Source organism: Peromyscus leucopus, unplaced genomic scaffold (genome assembly GCF_004664715.2).
Source record: "Peromyscus leucopus breed LL Stock unplaced genomic scaffold, UCI_PerLeu_2.1 scaffold_1323, whole genome shotgun sequence".
Taxonomy (NCBI): domain Eukaryota; kingdom Metazoa; phylum Chordata; class Mammalia; order Rodentia; family Cricetidae; genus Peromyscus; species Peromyscus leucopus.
The window spans coordinates 1-19,954 of NW_023504472.1; the positions used below are offsets into that span (position 1 = coordinate 1).

Below are 19,954 nucleotides of genomic sequence, written 5' to 3' on the forward strand. Positions count from 1 at the left end.
AGCTGTGTTTTGAACAAATATATATAGCACATCCCTGCTTACTCTGAACATGGAGTGTGCGGAAAGAGTGTCTGCTGAATTAATTCACTGGTTGTACTACGTAGTGTCAACACATACTCAACAAGCAGAATTGCTGTGTGGTAAGTACAAGACTTTGCATTCTACTTACCAAAGAAAAGTTAACTAAAAAAAAAAAAAAGACTCCCTTGGTAAGCCTCATCACTTTGTCCCAGAGTGTCTTATTCAAAATCTATTTGAGACAAACTTACATTAAAAAACAGAATATCTCGGAGCAAATGCATAGTTTCCAGTTACATAAGGGCAAAGAACACAGGAATGTGAGCATCTGGGCTTGTCTGAGCAGCCATGTCATACAATCTTCTGGCCAGGTGAATGTCCTAGAAAGGAAGCAGTCCATCCCCATCAGGTACAGATACTTGAGAACCAGAGACCATTGTTAGAAATGCCACAATTTATGTTTGGTAGGCAGAATGGGTCCACAAAATTGTCTACACCTTCATCATGCCAGAGCAGGAGAGGGAAGTTAAAAGTACGGGAGGAGCTCAACTTGCCACACTGGATGGTGGGATGTGGGGCTCACGTGGAAAGAATCAGCAGCAGCTCAATGAGCCGCCAGCAAGGCCACAGGGGGCGTGGTCTTCTTAACACTTCAGGGAACTTAATTCGCTAACAGTCTGAATAAGATTGAAAATGCAGTCCTCCCCACTGCCTCCAGTACGGAATTAGCCTTGACTTTAGTCATAGGAGATCGTAAGCAGAGTCAGGCCATTTAGACTCTTGAGCTAAAGAGACCATGAGAAAATAAACGTGCTGTTTTGGGGAAGGACATTTGTGATAGAAAACTAACATAGGCCTCAAAACCCTTTCTTCTTATTATCCTGGGTTAGTTAGCTCCTACTTGTGAGCAAAGAACTTTAGGTACTTGTGAGTACAGATCCCTGAAATAAAAGTGTAGTTAGCTACATAATAATAATGACATAATCTCCATAGTATGAATCATGGAATGTGATTATTTCTCTCCAGGTTTTTGACAGTCTTGAACTCTCTGTTCAAAACTAAGTTTAATAAGATGCTTAGCAGGGCTTCAATCATTCTTACAGAATGAATGGGTAGGCTATTTTATCTCTCAGGTTGGAATATGATTCCTGAATGATATGTTACCATATTCTTTTGGGGCTTTTTCCTCATTGAATTATGCCAAGGTTCTCAAAGAACATGTTCTAACTAAAATATCAGGTGTGCCACAGTACTGCTTAATGTGCTCATATGTTCAAAATGGCTTCTTATGGGCCCAAGAGGCAGACTTCTCCGACAAGGAAGCATGACACACAGGTTCTCCAGGCCCAAATATTTTAATATCATCAAAGATTTCCTATACTAAAATAGACCATGTGAATAGAAAGGTGGATGTTTGAGTAATTTATTTTCATTTTCTTATTATGACTGTATCTCTCTGAAATTAGGGGAAACTGATATTATAGAACTAAATAGGAAAAAAAATCACCATAACCCTCCAGTGCAGAGGGTACTACTGATATTTTATACCCATTCTTCCAGCAGATGATATGCTTTTCCCAGAGGGCATTGTAATCTCTTTGAAGATTATTTTGTTTTACCCCTGACCCCAGAGCCAAGTCCACTACTTCATAATGTGAACAATCACCTGGTAAATATACAGATAAGTGAATGAAAACCAGGCCATAACATGGCATTCTAGAAGTAGGTATCTTTTAAACCTGGGAATATATTGAAAGAGTTGAGGGGGAGAAATATATTGCTTAGAATATATTTAGAAGGAAAATGGTATACGAAGTTGTTGTTATCAAGAACAGTTAAGTCAAAGAAGGCATTGAATTTAAAGAAAGAAGTCTAGGATTTATAATGCCAGTAAGGTATTTTCAGTTTGTGTGTTTGTCTATCTGCATTGCCCTTGGGGGACAGTAAAGGAGGTGGCAGTTTGAATGAGTTATACTTTATCCACGATAACATAGCAGTGGTAGATGAATTAAGTGTTCCTTAAGGTAATGCTAACACTTGTAACAAATAAACTCCCCAAATTCAGGGACATAATACCGAAATGTTTGTTTTTACCTTTAATCAACACTTTAACGTGGATGTTCCTAGGTGGTGGAGGATTTTCTTCACTGGTAATTAACGACTCTTTCCATTAAGTGGTTCTGCATTTCCCCAGAGCCTCTGCTTTCTGTTGTGTTCCATCCACAAAGTGCAAAGTGACTGGGAAGAAGTTCCATTTACCTACTGACTGCCTTAGCACAAATGGCACCTTTAGCTTAAACTGTTGAGGAGGGGCGGGGATACATGGATGCAAAGGATGTTGGGAAATGTAGTCCAACAAGACAGGCATTCCTCTATAATTGTTCTAAAGACCAGAGATTATAATCTCTAGTGGGCAGAGGTATTTCTGGTAGAAACGTAATGGGAGAACATCAGAATTGAAGGCACCACGTGGCCTTTGCAACAGACCAACGCGATAAAAAATTCAGACCTGATCCAGAGTCAGTCGAGACAATTGAAATAGCCAGTAGGAATGGACAGCAGGCTTTGTTCATGGTTAAGCTTCTGAAATAATTTAAAAATATAAACTGCAAGAGTCTCATAGTAATTTGTCAGCTGAATGCTTTTAAGTTCCTATCCTCAGTTAATTTTACCATCCTTCCAGCAAAACAGCCGCCATCTTCATCAGGTGAACTGAGTCTGCTTGCAGATGGTCCTTGTATCTGGGCTTGGAGTTTTGATACTCCCTCACAGCAGGAGGAGTTGGGGAGGGTCACTGGGCCCTCAATTCGGTACCCAGCTGCTTCTCACAGCCTTTTGTAAGTCTGTCCTATTTGCACGTGGCCACAGGGAGGCGCTAGAGTATACAGGCTTGGGAAGCTCAGGGGAGGGGGTCCATCTTTTCAGCTATGGAGAAGCCAACGTCCATGCTGGATAAAAACTTGCCAACGTGGCTGCTTTGGGGTCACCCACTGTCCTGTCAGTAACTCCTGACTCATGTTCTGTAAGTAGAGCCCTCCCCCCGCCCCATTAGTTCCCCAGGGTGAACTTTGGAGGAACCCTGTTCCTCTGTTCACATCTCTGGCAGAGAAAGAATTTGGGAAACGAGGCGTTGTTCTATGTTCCTACAGCGATGCAGTCTGTCCTGACCCCGAGTTTGGATCAAGCAGATCAAGCAGCCCACTGAGGTGCTTCTCAGTGAGGCTGTTAGGATAAGTCGTCTGCGTTACCTTAGGTCCAGCGCATGTTCCCAAAGACAAAAGAGCGCACCAGAGGTTCCTATTTTTACAGCGACTCCACAATAGTTGATGGATACCTCACTTCCATTCCTTGAATTCAAGGTTTTACCAAACATGACTCCTTCAGCCTTCTTACATTCTCAGAGGCTCTCTGAAAGTGACATTATACTCATTTTTCCTCACTGGTTCGCATGAAGGTTTAGGGCAACAAGAACTGGGAAGTGCCTCACTGAAGAAATGGACAGTATGTGATGATAAACACTAGAAATGTCATGCTCCTAACACCTTTGTAATAAGTTTGGGGCCTGAACTTGCTGGGATGCTTATTTTTTGAAAATTAGAGTCACTTTATTAATTTGTCTGAGATGACAAAATTAATAAAGTTTGCCCTAAACACTTGATTATTTTTTTAATTGCTAAATGAAGAGATCAGTAAGGACAAAACGGACTGATCTCTCATCAGCTAAATCTAAAGGAGATCAAGCGAAGCTCCTGGTTTCTTTCTTCTTTTCTCTTTGGTTTTTATTTGGTCCCCCCCCCCCCCCCGGGTTTTTAATGTAGATGCTTTCTGTCAAAACAACAACCAGAGGAACAAACAAAAATTCGTAATACCTCCAGTGAGGAAAGTTGATCAGTGTGATCACAGTGAGCGACCTGTGAGTTAAGAGGAAACCTGGCAGGAAAGACTAGAAAAGGGGTCAGAGAGAAGAGCCGGTGGCTGTATTTCTAGTGCGGAACGGATGTCCCAACAGCCGCTATCTGAATGGTGAAGAGAGTGGGCAGCAAAGAGGTTCACTGCGGGGAGGGGTCTGGGGGGAACCAAAGCCTCTGGGTGATGGCCCAAAGCTGGGCCCTGGACAGTGTGTTGTTCTTTTCTGTCATCTTGGCCTCCTGTTGTGAGAGGATGCTCCATTCTGCCTCTGGGGACACAGGAGAAAATGGTCTCACTCTGGTGAGGAGGTGGCTGTTAAGAGAGAGTCATGTTTTGAGTCCCCCTGGGTAGGAGAGCTAACTTAGGTGGGGTCATGGCTTTTCTTGGGTTTTGGTGTTTTATATGAGGAATTATGAATAAAAGCCAAAATCTGATTGAAACTTTAGCAGCTGTTCAAATTCCCTTCTGATCTAAATGACGTCATTCCACATGCTGTTTATTTATTTATTTTTTGGTTTTTCGAGACAGGGTTTCTCTGTGTAGCTTTGCGCCTTTCCTGGAACTCGCTTCGGAGACCAGGCTGGCCTCGAACTCACAGAGATCCGCCTGCTTGGCTCTGCCTCCCGAGTGATGGGATTAAAGGCGCGTGCCACCACCGCCCAGCTTTCCACATGCTGTTTAACTCCAAGGCCCTTTCACACAGGCTTGTTCATTTCCTTCTCTAAACTGGGGGGTTGGCCAGGTATCATTAGTTCTGTTTCACTGACATGGATGGCAGCAGGAAGTGGAAGATCAATGAATGACATCCGGAGAAATCCCCAACCGAACCACTTGCTCCTGTGCATTTTACAAACAGGTAGCTCACGTCTGCTAGGAACGGGAAACTGGGCTGGATTTGGAGTTGGCCGGATTTGGGAGGCTGATGAGAAATGATCAGGCAAAGGCAGGCTGCAGGGAGCTCAAGACAGAGGGGTCTGCATCACTCGGCAGTCGGGCCTAAGAAGCCTTTGGCTGTAGACAGCACTGGCTGGCCAATTCTCAGGAAACTCCCCACCAGTGACTCTAAATCGCTGGTCCTACTGGACTGAAGAAGAAAACACAGACGACAGCCAGTAGTGTTTCACTCTAGAAATATTTAGGAATATAAACACTGTGGAGAGAAACATGCTTTGTTACTAAGAATGACTCTTGTCAGTCCCATTTTTTTTTTTCCTGAAAATGTTTGGGATCAGACATGCTTTGCATAAAATTCTGGATCCACCACTAAAGAAATTCTGCAAACTTGGCCAAATGACTTTATATCCGAAGTGTAGATTTCTGATGCACACAAGGGCAGAGTGCTTACCTCAATATTTCAGTCTGTCTGTCTATCACACCTAACCAAAACTGGTTAATATTGGCATTTAGCATACCTGCCTCCTCCTTTCAGACTTCTAACACATCTCTGCCGGATTGTGCCCACTGACTAAAGGGTTTCCTCACTAGCGTTTGTACTGTTAGCTCGCTTTCATTAATGAATATGCCTTCAGCCAGATGTGGTCTCTATAGTCTCTTGGTTCTCTTTAGAGTGCCCAGTATGGTCTTATGGAGATAATGGCTTTCTGAGATGTTTCTGGATTAATGAATGCCACCTTAATCTATAGATTGGGCCTCACTCCACCTTGCTGTTGTGACTGACAGTTTAGGAGTTGGTGGAGATGCATAAGTCACATCAGTGAAAAAGTGGAGAGGATGTATGAATTAGAATTGGTCCAAATTAGATTTCTTCCACTCACTAATTATGTACTTGGTATAAATGAAGATATGAAGGTAAAAGGGTAGTTATATATGTTAGCATGAGGCAGAAGGACTCTTTTCTTTCTTCTACATTGATGACATCAATAAAATTCCAAACATTTGTAAATTTTCTCTTCTCGAACAGCTGTCGTTACTAGCTTTGAACCAATGCAGTTACCTTCGCAATACCCAAGCCATGTTCATACATGTAGGCCAGATTGAACATGGCTTGTGCACTGTGATGCTTGTCTGCTGCGATGCTGTAGTGTGTGGCTGCCGTTTCATAGTCTTTCTTAGTCCCATAACCATAGTAATGGTAATCTCCAATTTTCACTCTCGCGAAAGCATTCCCTGAGAGAAATAGGAGAGAGAGAATAGTAACCCAAGTGACTCATGTATAGTCCTCAGTAAATCAACCTAATAAGCTGTAAAAACACCGAATACATACACTTATATACGTGTATACAATGAATATTCAAAATATCACAGTTAAGATTCCATATATGATATGAAACACAAGACACAACACTCAATGCTAGTAGTCTTCATTGCAGGATACTATTCATGATTATAATGTTCTGAAAGAAATGATAAAAGTACACACAAATTTATATTTAGAGACAGGACAACAACTCCTGGAAAACTGAATCCTATCTTTCCTGCCCTTAGAATTCCTTTCTAAAACTTCATTCTCATGTGATAGTGGCCCCATAAGGGCAATGCAAGAACTCCAAGGCTCTTAATTACTAAAATTGTTCTGGAGCCTAGTCTGGCACTTGATAAATATTTATGGAATGATCATGCTAGGATATTTTTAGAAAATGCCTTCCAAGAGGTAATTTAGGATATTACTTTCTAATAAACATGGATATGTAGATATATCAAGGAGGGAGGTAATCACATTACTTTTAAAGATTTGTGGCATCATTCTTTTGAAGGCCACTTAGAAATGGCTTTTAAGTGTGTGTATGTATCTCAGGAGATGGCCATGCTTCTGTTCCCTAAAAGAATGTCGGTTGAAAGGATGAGGGAAAATTCATGTTGGACATTTGTCTCAGCTGTGGCCAACGTTTCACAAGATCCAGGCTTTCTTGGAAAATGGAAACCACATGTATTAGTCTAGGCATGTCTTGAGATATAGGACTTCTTCAAAAATTCTTTCTCAATTTGGCCCAGTGCAGTGGATTTTTTTTTTAAGTTATACCTTTGGGTAACAAGATTCCTCTAAACTTCTAGTGTCTCCTGTTAAAGCACAGATACTTCACAGATATGTGACACCACGAGCCATCTTTGTTTCATCTGAGCAGAGGTAACACTTGAAAAGTCTTAAGCTGACGAAGACACTAGGTTTCAGATTTTGCTTCCTACATAATTAACACAGAATGTATAGGCAAGTGGGAGCAAGGGCTGACGGGGATGGCACCCCAGCAAGGGTAATTATAGAGGCCAGCAGAGACATGATGAGTCAAAGAGAAACCCACTCCATCTCTAATTTTGTTCAAAGCTGTCATACTGACCACAAGGTTCCTTCTTGGCCATAGTCACAAAGGGATGGGACACTTGTGTATTCTTAAGCTTTTCAGTTAAGAGCATGATCCCCCAAGTCCCTGAGACTGGAGGACAGTGAACAAGCCTGTCTTCAGAGCAACAGTACCCTAACGAGTGCCTGTGGCAATTCCGACAGGCTCCTGGATAGATTTGTTGACTAGAGAGAGATTTCTACTGCAATTCCACAGATGCAAGGTAGTTCTGAGCCCTGATGTCTCAGTACCCTCTTCATATGAAGCAGCTGCTAAAAGAAGCATTAGTGACTAATTGAAAGTTTTCATTATTAGATTTCCTACCTTTTGTGAGCCAGTCAGCAGCCATAACTTTGAGATGGGTATGTCTGACCTTTTTGACACGATGATTTTGAGCACCTGGCAAGCTGTGTGTGTGTGTGTGTGTGTGTGTGTGTGTGTGTGTGTGTGTGTGTGTGTGTTCTATTTAATATTAATGTCTCTTCATTTTCAGCTTCCCTTTTCTTTGGTCCAATTTCCACACCATTTCCTGGCTTGAAATAAACGTGTATTTGTTGCAACTGAGCTGATTTGCCATGGCTGAGAGATTGCTGGCATTGTTTTCTCACTCCAAATAAGGTCTTTATTGCATTTTACAAAACATAGAATTTCTCACTAAAATCGCATTGACGGCTTGCTGCTGTCTAACCAGCTCAGCTGGGTCTGTGAAGGCACCACTGTGGGTTTTTTCCCTCTGCTTCATATTAGCATCAGCTGAGAATCATTTTTTATCCTATTACTTCCTGTTAAAAGGGATGATTCAGCCTTAACAGGAGATGATTTCAGGAAAACCTAATTGGAAATAAAATTGCTCTCTTATTGCTAGAGTTCCTCACACGTCCAAATGCCAACCGTGACAGCTGTGCAACATCTCTCTGGTCTTAATACTATAATTTTAGGGGGGGAAATGAGGAGGGACACGGTGATTCAAATGCCACCTGACAGTACTGTTCCGAGCAATGATGGTGTGCATTCCTTACCACATGTGAAACCAATGAGTAGGAAGGCCTTGAGGATGCCGAGAAAGGATCTTCCCACTTTTTTTTTTTTTTAATTTCAATGTATTGACGGTGAGAGTAAAGCTCTAAAGTGTGTTGTCAACATCAGCGTCTCGTTTTAGAAGAGAAAAGTCAAACGTAGTCGGCACATAATTAATTTTGCCTACAGACTCATAGAGACACAGGTCACAGCTCAGGTTAGCTCAGTAAACAACTCGGCAAATGAATGACTAAAGCCAGATGAGGAAAATTGTTTTCTTGAGTAAAATTATCATGTTTCAAACAACAGTTCTGGTACCATGGAGACAGAGACAAATTCCTAGGGCTTGCTAAACTAAGGGACTTTGAGACTGATGAAGAAAATGAATTCTCAGAAATGACCTCTAACAGCAGTATAATTTGAAGTGCTCTCAGCTTGACACCCTGGTACCTCTCTGCCTCTGTGCCCAAAAACACAGCTGAAGCGTAGCAGATGAATAGCCATGGCTATGGTCCAGCTATGTGCCTAGTTTGATCTGTCTTATACCTTGAATGGCGGCTCGGTTCCATAGCAGAAGTGCCATTGGATACATCTTCTCTTTTCCCAGAATTTTAGCCTTCTCTAAAAGGAAAAAGAAAAAAAAAATAGAACTATTCCATTAAAGAGGCTTAAATGAGGACATAGTAAGCTGTTTTTGCATATGTATGGTTGGGGAATTTTGAATATTGTATCTTACTAGATTCCAAAATGAATGCTGAATTGCTTTGAGCTACTTCGTATCCCATTTCTGCAAGCAGTGCATACTGAATAAGAGAAGAGTCTACGTCGCCATCCTTATAGGCAAAGTAGGCTGTCAGGAATTTCTCAGCCCAGTGGCCTAGCTCACAGACACCTTTATACAGCTGAAGATGGAAAGAGAAATCAAACAGGCTAGTTAGCTTCATCCCACACAGTGATCTGTGATCCTCATCTCTAGCTTCTGCTGGCTGAGCAGGCAAGAACTTTTTTCTGAAATGCCTGGCTTTTGAGAATTATTTAGAGTGAAGAATTAATACATCTATAGGCACACAGATTCTCAGGGTAGTTTTGTCTCTGGCAAATAGCTCTCCGGCTCCTTTTAATTTGTGTAATAGACTTTCCTGGCTTGGAGGCTCTCCGACGGATAAGCATATCAATTTGGAGGGCTTTGTTGTTAATAGTGTCATTTTACAGGCACTGATGCTCTGCATGGAAGAGGCTACAGCTGATGTGGAAATGAGAAGGAAGGGGAAGTCAGTGCCTGAGGGTATAGGTGACATAATGGGGAGGGAGGTGTGCAGAGCTCCGTGGGGACAAATGTCAACTTAGCTGAATAGCCCTTATGTAACCAAAAGAGGTTAGCCATACATAATTCATTAGGAAGTTGGCAAAGGAACAAATCTAAAGATAGATTATTAGCTGGCAGCTTTGGAAATGAGTTTCAGAGGGACCAGATTGCAACGTGGAGGTATTTATACTGGTGCAGCGGACATATTTAATAAATCAATGAAGGGCATTACGGCCCTAAAAGCATTCTTTTGAAAAGTACATTACTGGCTCAGGCTGAAAGAACCCACTTTCTCAATTGTCATCCGAATCATCAAAAATCTAAGGACCCTGTTTTCTGGGATGGAGTGGGCTCTATTTTCTAGGCTAAATGAAGCCTGCCTTTCCCGAGTAGTGACTTCCAGTCTCACTGGGAGTGCCCAGTTGCTCTGGTGGTTTGACTGAGGTTGAAACAGAGCTTCTAAACTGAATCCAGAGGCCACTCTGACTGTGTTGAGGAGCCAAACTCCAGAGAGGAAGGGGTCATTTCTCTCCTTCTCTCTCCCAATTTAAGTTACGCTCCTGTTTTTCCTCCTGTCAAATGGTGGTGTTCATTGCCAACCGCGAGAAAAGAGTGATAAAACAAAGACAACGGCCTACTCTGTGTGACTAATGGAAGAGCTGTAACAGAAACCCCGGGTTTACCTCCACCGCCGTTCTGCATGATCTCAGCACCCCTGTTCCAGTGGCGTACATCTCGGCTAGGTAATAAATGGCGAGAGGCTGCCCACTCTGAGAGGCCAAGTAAAAATATTTGAAGGCAAGTTTATAATCCTTCCATACTCCAAAGCCAGCTGAAAATTAAAATTCTTTTAAGTCACTCAATAAAAAAAAAAACCCACAACATTCTATGGATATAATGGTCACAGTGATACCCACAAGTCTAAACAGGATGGGAAAAGACTGAGAACTGTAAGTAAAACTTTCAGGTTCACTATTTTTGGGACAAGTGGCTGCGTTACTCTATGATCTTTACCCAGTCAGAAAATTAAGAAAGAAGGGCTGTTCAGTTTCACGCACATAAGGAGACGAAGAAGTGTGTGGATCATGGGAGTTTCTCTGTGATCATACCATTACTCTGTCTCTGTCTCTGTCTCTCTCTCTTACACACACACACACACACACACACACACACACACACACACAACACACACACACACACTCCATGTAGAACTTAACCAGTCACAAACACAGAACAGGCAAATCCCAAGTTCAGGAAGAACAGCCCTGTCTGAGCTCATAATTGGAGGAAGGAGAGCAGAGGCATTTGGTGCTGGGCAGCCAGTAGATCTCTAGCAGGAAAGGGTCTTGGCTCAGTTCTCTTGTTACTGTTATTCCTCTTTCTGAGTCATTCCTTCTAGGGACTTCACTTGCAAAAAAGAAGGACCTTTCCCTGGATCGGCTTTACATTCCCTTCCAGCTCAAAGGTTTCTGGCTTTTAACAGCAGTGCCACATGGGAATTAAGCTAGAGCCGTGGCTCAGCCTGGTATTATGGCACACACCTGAAATCACAATGCTCTGGAGACTACGGAAAGAGGCCAGCGAGTCTAAGGCAGCTCAGACTACATAGGGAGACTCTATGTCTAAACTGATAAGTAAATAAATAAAACTTGAAAAAAAATTAAAAAGAGCAAAACATCTGGTGACAGATCACTTGGAATTGAATCCCAGCCTGTCTAGTCTTGGATAAGATGTGTGGCCTTGGTATGACTCAGTCTGCTCAGCTGTAAGCTGTGGGGTATCCATATGTTGAGAGAGTACAATGAGCTGTACATGAGTACATGTAAAGCCATTACTATTACTCTTTCTAGACGGTTGAGGAATCAGATAGATCTAAACTGAGGACTTGGAGTGAATTAGGATAACATGATGTCAAACATATAGTACAAAACAGGCCCCCTAGAGCTGGACCACAGTGGCAAACATCAGCAGACTTCTTGACTAGATGTGATCTACTTGAGAGAGTTGGCTGTTGTCCAGGCTCCATCTCGGCCATGATGGACTTGGTGAGGGCATGTTCAGATGTCTGGGATTTGTCCTGACCACTCACCCTTTGAACAAATGTCCGTCACTGTCTGAGGCCCGTTCCCTAACTACCTCGCTATTGCTCTAAGAAGGCAGTGTTTTTGCCTGTGAACTAACTGAGGGCAACTCCACCTTATATTCCCTCACTCGCCTCTCCTCCCCATCCTCCCCCAAGTTTATGTACCTGTACTTTCACTTGCCTTCAGTGCTGCAGGATGAGAAATCCCACTTCTCTGTCAAGACCCTGAGGCCTCCACCTACCTGGGATCAATCAGATCTTAACGCCACCAACTTTTCCCAGGACCTCCTTTTATCAATTATAATTATGTTCATGTCTCTCATCATGTTATAAAAATTCCTTCTTGGATGTTGTTCCCTTCAGTTCCTTTTCTCTCTTAGAGATACATTTTGGAAATACTATTTTTCCTCTTTCTCACCTTGTATTCACACCCTAACCCACTGTCAACCAGTCCTCATTCCAATAAACACAAGAATCTCACCAAGATTCTCCATATTGACCAAGCAATAAGGATACTGAATCATTTCTCTTTTCTTCCCTCCTCATTCCCCTCTCTTCCTTCTCTCCCCTCCCTCCTGCCTTTTCACTTCCTCCTCCTCTTCTCTCTGCCCTTCCTCAAACTCTCTTCCTCCACCTCCACTACTCTATCACCAGACTTTGTGCTACATTATCAGTAAAATGTACACAGTATCTGCAAAGCTCTGTCTTTTCACCCTTTTGGGTCCCTGTCAACCCTTCTCCCTTCCAGGATTTTGTTCTTTTTGACAACCATGCTTCTTTGGCTTATCCTTTCAAGATGCCAAAAGGGATCACCAGATTTATGAACATAGCCACATCTCCCTTTTCTCACATTCTTTCTTTTTCCTTTGCAAGCTCAACTACTCTTAACTTACACCTTTGTGTTTATGTCTTAGATCTTTCTCCTCAGCCTTGACCTCTCTTGTGAGTGCCATCGTTACTTCTGGATGTGTATGTACGCTGCTATCACAAGAACCTCAAAACATATATATTTACTTAAAATTTTATGTGCATTGATGTGAAGGTGTCAGATCCCCTGAAACTGGAGTTATGACAGTTGTGAGCTGCCATATGGGTGCTGGGAATTGAACCCAGGTCCTCTGGAAGAGCAGCCCGTGCTCTTAACCACTGAGCCATCTCTCCAGCCCTCGATCCTCAAAATTAACCTAGTCAAAGGTGGGCATCCTGCCTCTGTATCTCCTCACCCTTTCAACTAATGTCCAAGTCTTTAGGTTTCTTTAAAGCTCTCTTTAAACTGATGCCTTAATGTTCGTTGCAAGCCACTCACAGCAACCCTTTGATGCTTGTTATATGTGGAGAAGATTTACTAATGCATACATCGTTCTAAATGAAGTAGCCATATTTGTGGTACCTACAGTAGTACATGAAGCCTAGCTGGAACTGTGCATTAGGCCATCCCTTCTCTGCAGCTTTCTGGAAGTATTTAAGTGCTTCACCATAATTCTGCAAGATAATTACACTTATTACTCAAAGTTATATGCATAACTCCATGGTAACAACCACTTTCCAGCCTAAGAGTACTGTCACTGTCCTATAAGCTAGTTAAAATAGCACCAGAAATATAATACATTTTCATTAGTATATTAGATTCCATAAAGAAATCATTATGTTATTTCATTGTAAATTGTATTTTTCTGTATTGGTAGTTGGTTTTTTAGATGAGGGAAGGTCACTCAAAAGACATATTAAGCTAAGAAGATAAATTTCTCTATCAATAAAATCCTCAGGAGGCAGCTGTTTCAAAAGCTAGTTTGACCCTGTGAGTCTCAGACACAACTGTGGATGCTATTCTTGTCATAGGTTTGTTCCTCAGTCTCTTTGGCAAGGATTTTACTGAATCATTCCATTCTCTGTCAGATATACTGGTTTGTCTAAACCAAACAATAAAAGCTAATTTCTATACATTCATGCATAACCACTAATGTTAGCTGCAAAAATGCTAGAAATATGTTGAAGGGATGGCAAGGTTATTGAACTTACCACAGGAACACCTTTTCCATGAAAGTAAAGGAGACCAAGTCCATGAAGACCAATTGCATTGCCCTAGAAGAATTTTAAAAATCTGTGATAAGGAAAATTACTGCAAAATCAGTTCAAGTATTTCAATCACACCCAGTAAGAAACAGCCAAGGCCATCAATTAGGAGGATGGCAAGTCATTCGGCCTCTCCAGCACCCTTTCACACCCTCGTTACATCACTCCTCTGACTAGAAGAACAAAACAGAAGGAAATGGAAGTCAGGTTTTTATTTCATTCTTTCATTTAGCACTTAGTGCTTGCTTTGTGGGCGATTCCATAAGAGACACTGGGCAGAGTAAATGTAAACTCTGCCTTGGGGGTCACTTCTGAGCCATATCAAAGAAGTGGGTCACCTTTCTTTCTCCCTTCCTTCCTCCTCCCTTCCTTCTTCCTTCCTTCCTCCTTCCTTCTTCCTTCCTTCCTTCTTCTTCCTTCCTTCCCTCTTTTCAGTTGGTTTTGTTTGTTTTAGAGTTCTTACAAATAGCCCAGGCTGTACTCAAACCTACAATCATCCTGCCTCAGTGTCCTAAGTGCTAGGATTATAGGCCTGCACCACCAAGCCCGTTATGTGGGTCTTGTTCCTTAGTCATGCTAAATGTAGTAAGTCTTGAAGTAAAATAAGTTGAGAATGTTGTGGACAGATAAAAGGGGGTACTTGACTGGTTGAGGTAGGAACATGGGAGAATCAAGTTACATGGTAGTGACATTTGAGCCGAGACTTGAAGGATGGATTTGTTTTCTAGAATGGGAAGGTCTATTCAAATGATTGTTACCTAATTTGTCCAAAGGGAGTTGACATCAATAGCCAAATAACATTTCAGGACATTGGATTTCAATGCAACCACTGCTAACAGCTAATAATCTATTATTATTTGTATATATTACATGTGGTGTATGTTTATTCAAATTCAACTGCTCATGACATGACAAATGTCTGCCTGATGCTACATTACCATTTCTTTTTCTAATTTATACTTAGAACTCTAAAAATGGGTTGCTTTCATATGGGGAGGGCAGTGCTGCATGAGCACATGTTCTGGTGTATCAATATTTAGTGTGTCAGCACAAGGTGAAGGGTGAGCCTTAAAATGACAGGTCATATGGCTCATGGTAAAGCTCTTTGGTGTGCAAGTAGGACAACCTGAGTCATAACCTGAGACCTATGGAAGCCATAGTTTCCTGAAAGGTGTTCTCTGATCTCCATATGTTGTGGGATGCATACCCATGCACGCATGCATGCACGCACGCACGCACGCACTCACACATGCATACAGTGACTTTCCAACAGAGAGTTCCCTCTTTTCTTCTCTCCCCTCATGTCTTTTGCCCTCTGGTGGCTGTGTAAGAAGCCGGAGCTTGGTCACTTGGCTTTCGTTCAGCAGATCTGTGCATCGATCTGTTTTATAGGCGTACAGAGTTTCCTCAGGAAGTTAAATTCTGATAAAAGCTCTCCAGTGTCTCCTAACAACCTAAATTTAGTTCTGTGGATGCAGCCAGAGCATGCCCCATGACCTGGGAAGAGCACAGAAGCAGAGAAGGCATATTTTAAATACCATCTCAAGAATCCAGCTTTGAGCCTGTGCATTTCAAAGGACTGAATATTATAAAAAAAAAAAAATCCTTTGATATTCCATCAATATTAACTACATGGCATAAAAGCCCTCCCTGTTTGTTTTGTGTTGGGCATTAATCCTGAGGCCTGGAACTACACAAACATTCTGTAACTGGGCCATATCCCAGCCCTTTCTTCTCTTTTCTCTTCCATCCACCTGTGATTTCTAGTAGTCACCGTTACTCTGCTCTGGGAACAATAAGACCTATTGTGATGGATGTGGCAAAGTTTAGTGAGTCTGTTATCTAAGAAGCATCATTTAAATGTTAAAAAAAAAAGGATGAAAGGGCAGGGAAAGAGAGGAAGGACAAAGGGAAAGGACTATAACAGCCAGAACAAGCTATTTTCTCTCACTGGTAACTCAATGGTGGTAGGCCCAGAGCACCTATTTAGAATCTTAGCACCGGAGTGGCCCACTCTGTCTCCTCTGTGCTCTGTGCTGGTGATGTAAGGAGTCGTTTTTAGGACGCTACCCTCTGAGTGTGACAGCCGTTACCTTCATCATCAGAATGGCTATGGCTGCTTGCAGGAGACCCTCACAACTGGGTCTATTGATGTTTCCTCATAGAAGGGGGAGTCATTAGACTCTGCATGAGATTCCAAATGTTCCCTTTTACACCCTTCTTTCTGATGTATGAAATTCTGCTTCATTTGCAGATCTTGTGGTTTGGGTCTCCCTGGAGTGTATAGATCACGCCTCTATGATGAAGCCATTGTCTGTGCTGCACTGAGGCTTTCCAGTGGGGTGGCTGCTCTGGGGTCATCCATGTTCCTCTCAGTCAGTGGGTCTCAACCTCTAAGTCATGACCCCTTTTGCGAGTTGAACAACCCTTTCACGGGGTTTCACCTAAGGCCAATATCTGGCATATCAGATATTTACATTACGATTCATAACAGTAGCAAAATTACAGTTCTGAAGTAGCAATGAAATAATTTTATGGTTGGGGTCACCACAACATGAACTGTATTAAAGGGTCACAGCATTAGGAAGGTTGAGAACTACTGCTCTAAGTCACCCTTGCCCATGCTCTATAGGTAAGCCAGTAAAACTCACTGGTGTTGCCAAGTTGGATTTGGTGGCACCTTGATCTGTCATTGAGTCCTACCTAAGGTAACTTGACTTGGACAAGTGGTAGAACAGAGGAGAGGGAGGCAAGCCACGGGGACCTGCCTTGTCTAGGGACAGCAGCTGCTGGCTAGTTCTCTACTCCCGTTGTTTACCACATAGAACAGTAATCCTGCTTAGCCATTTAAAGAAAATCCAAAATTATATTTTCATTTGCCAACATGGTAACAAAATTTAAGGGAGGTACATCTCACATGGATTATCATGATCATGAACCGCAAAGAGATTTGACTGTCTGTGGTTTGATGTGACATTTACTGATTTGAAAAACACTTTCTGGGCTGACCAAAACATATGTGTAGCCAACTTCCCAGTATACAACTTCCATATTAGGGCTTAGTGTTCTTGATTAGTTAAGGGACATGAACCCTGGGAGCAGATGGCCATTTAGCTGACATTTAATGAACCTTAGCAAGAGGCTAGGACCTTGTCCTCCTCAAGTTGAGGGACATAGATTCCAGACAGTAGAAAAGAAGCCAGAGGGCAGAAAGCTCTAGATGCTAGAGTAGAGAATACAACACTAATCCAAAAGAAAGAAAGAATTTTGTGAGCAAAAGGATGTAGGGAGGCTTAATGGAGGGAACAAGGACTGAGCCCTGCTCAGGATGAGTAGAACTTAGAATGAGGACTACAGGATAGAAGGGTGTGATAAATGTATGAAGATAGGGTTGGGCCTGGTGTGTCCTGCATGAGACAACTGAGACAAAGGAGTTTGTAAACGGTACTTTTATGTCCTGGTACTGATAGAACTTTAAAGCAAATTAAACAGCACACACACACACACACACACACACACACACACACACACACACATTATTTTGGAGACAAATTGCTCAGGTTAGCCTTGAACTTGATATGTAACTCCTGATTCTCCTGCTTCCACCTCTGGAGTGCTAGGATCATAGGCATGTATCACCACATCTGCTTTCTTCAGTGTAAAGATCAAACCCAGCATTTTGTGCACACCAGACAAGCAGTCTGACTGAGCTATAGCTAAATCCCAAGAACAATATTTTATTTTTAAGTTGCAAAACAAAAAACATGTGTGAGAACTCGAACACGTTGTTCGGGCAATAGCTAGGGAGTATGGTTGTGCCCACCTAATGCCACTGAGAAGAATTACTTTCAATACAGTTTTAGACTTCCTTCATAAAGAAGAAAAGCGAAGGTTAAAAATATAACTAGCCTGGGTCACTGCTAGTTACAGATCCTTTAGCATGTGGGGCAGGGTTAATTTATGCCCAGCTTCCTGGCATTATTCTTTGGGTGACAAGTCCATATATTTGCCAGATTAAAAAAGATTGTCGTCAGTTACCTCCTTTAAGCCTGCCCTCCCTTGTCTCCCTAGTCTAGTGGTGTCCAGATAACTGTCTCCCCGAGTGGTGATTTCATACAAACTACAAGGGAGAGGTGCGAGGACCGGCCTCTCAGTCATCTTAGCACAAGAGCAGCAGCCACGGTCTGCTTGTCATTCCTAAACAGGCTCCTAAGGCAGTGTACAGCTTGTAAAAGCAGAACAGTTGCAAGTATTCTTGATCCAAATGCTTCTTGGTTTTGCCAGTTTGTAGAATGAAATCGTAAGACAGGAAAAAAAAAATGCTTCCTATTGTGGGTGCCAGAGACTAGGCCAATGGGTGTGGGATGAGGTTTTCTTTGTATAGAAAAGGATTCTGGGTAGCCTACTGAGTTTACTCCGACAGACACCAGCTTCACTGAGCCTACAGCAAAGATATTTTCTTGGGTTTTGTTTAGTTTTTTCCCTTTGACATAGGGTCTCATTGTGCCGCCTTGTGTGGTCTTGAACTCACAGTGATCTGCCTGCCTCTACTTCCTGAGTACTATGATTAAAGCCATGTTCAGCAGTAGGAGATAGATTGTGGATATCCTCAGGTACGGGGTGGGAAGAGATGAGCTTCAGGACCTTCAAAGACACTAAAGTCCTCAGATTCTGGACCTCTCACATGTGATCACGTACTATTGCATATAGCCTATGCACATTCCCTATACCTTGAATCATCTCTATATAACACAACAAATACAACCTCAAGGTGATGTAAATGGTTGTTGTACTGTTTAGAGAATAAGAAATGCAAGAAAATGTCTGTATGCATTCCATTGCAATTTTTGGATCCATGATTAGTTGAATGCATGCTTATGGAACATGGTATACAGAGGGTCAACTGTCACACCTTTCTGTATTTCCTCATAGCTGCAAGCTATTCTGCCTTGGCTATGCTTCGAGGTTTACTCTACCTAACTAGTTCCAGATTACAAAAGACAACTATTAATATCCAGCAACTATTATATGCCAGGCAAAGCTTTCATGGTTTGTAATATGACAACATCAGGCAAATCTTATATTCTGAACTTACTGATAGGGAAAGTGAGGCACAGAAAAGTTACAAAACTTATCATGGCCACACTTGGAGAAAGTTGCAGGAATAATGCTCAAGCCAGAGACTCGTGTTCTTCTCGCCTTTCCTTGGCCACCGCCCCAACAACCTTCCACATAGGCTGCTGGGGTTCTAGCCTTTATATAAACCATCCCCGAGGAAAGCTGGATGGTGACTACTTTTGTCTTAACCTTATTGCGGTTAGTGATTAATGTGTCCTCTCCATTCCTACCCTTATGTTTCCTTTCCCAAGTCATGGCTTCCTCTACTGCTCAGGGGAGAGGGAAGCTGCGTTTCTGTCTAGCTTCCTGCTGCTCCAGCAAGGGCGGCCAGGTCACTGCCCTTTTCATTTACCAAAAGACAGAAGAAAGGCCATATCCCTCCATGCTCCAGCTCAGTACTTTATTGCTGATGATCTCCTCTAGGACACGAAAGTCCTTTCTGAGGCTTATTGTCAGGTCCAAAAGAAACTCTGGACCAATGGCTACCCATAGTGCCTAATAGCATACCAAAGTGAGTGTATTAGGCTCTCTCAGTTTATTGCAAATACCCGTTACAGAGTCCATGCTGGCACCCTGACTCCTCCCAGCTCTTCTCACCCCACCCCGTACCCTAAACTTCTCCAGCTCATGGGCTTCCCTCCCCACAGCTTCTCATTCCCATATAACCCTGCTATTTTGGCCACATGCTTGCTCTCTTGATCTCCTTTTGTTTCCTGTCTTTGCTCTCTTTCTTGGTTCTCCTCGCTCTCCCTGCCCCCTCCTCTCTGTCTGCTCTGGACTCTTCCAGATGCCTCTGGCTGTACTCTCCCTCATATCTACAGCAAAAACTTTCCCTCAACCAGACCTTGGAGTGGTCATGTCCTCACTTTATACACTTATCACAGGGGCTTAGCATTTTGAAGCCAATTCTTGGGCATTAGTCTGCTTAAAATAGAAGCCAGTTATCTTATATGTTTAAGGCAGTGGGCTGAGGGTGTACCTTGCTGGCCGCCATGGAGAAGTATTTGAAGGCAGTGGCATTATTTTGTGGTGCAGCAGTATTCCCTCTAAGTACATCTATGGATAAAAAAGAGGATATCAATAGGAAAATCATTTAAAAGTGATGCAAATATTTAAAAACTAAATAGCAATAAT

General features: G+C 42.4%; 1 protein-coding gene across 1 annotated transcript; it reads right to left on the minus strand.

The window, feature by feature from the left end:
- Positions 1-164: 164 nt before the first annotated feature.
- Positions 165-19,859, minus strand: LOC114688131 (protein sel-1 homolog 2-like). Its single transcript, XM_037201753.1, has 8 exons — positions 19,800-19,859; positions 13,649-13,711; positions 13,024-13,111; positions 10,230-10,378; positions 8,977-9,142; positions 8,787-8,861; positions 5,882-6,054; positions 165-398 (listed from the first exon to the last, which is right to left on the minus strand). Exons 1-8 carry the CDS (start codon positions 19,812-19,814, stop codon positions 312-314), a joined length of 816 nt encoding a protein of 271 aa, XP_037057648.1. The 5' UTR covers positions 19,815-19,859; the 3' UTR covers positions 165-311.
- Positions 19,860-19,954: the final 95 nt, after the last annotated feature.

Coding starts and splice junctions, on each gene's coding strand:
- LOC114688131 (XM_037201753.1), bottom strand. Junction 13,112..13,648: donor ATGGAAAAGGTGTTCCTGTG/GTAAGTTCAATA, acceptor ATTATCTTGCAG/AATTATGGTGAAGCACTTAA. Junction 10,379..13,023: donor GCTAGGCTTCATGTACTACT/GTAGGTACCACA, acceptor TTTAATTTTCAG/CTGGCTTTGGAGTATGGAAG.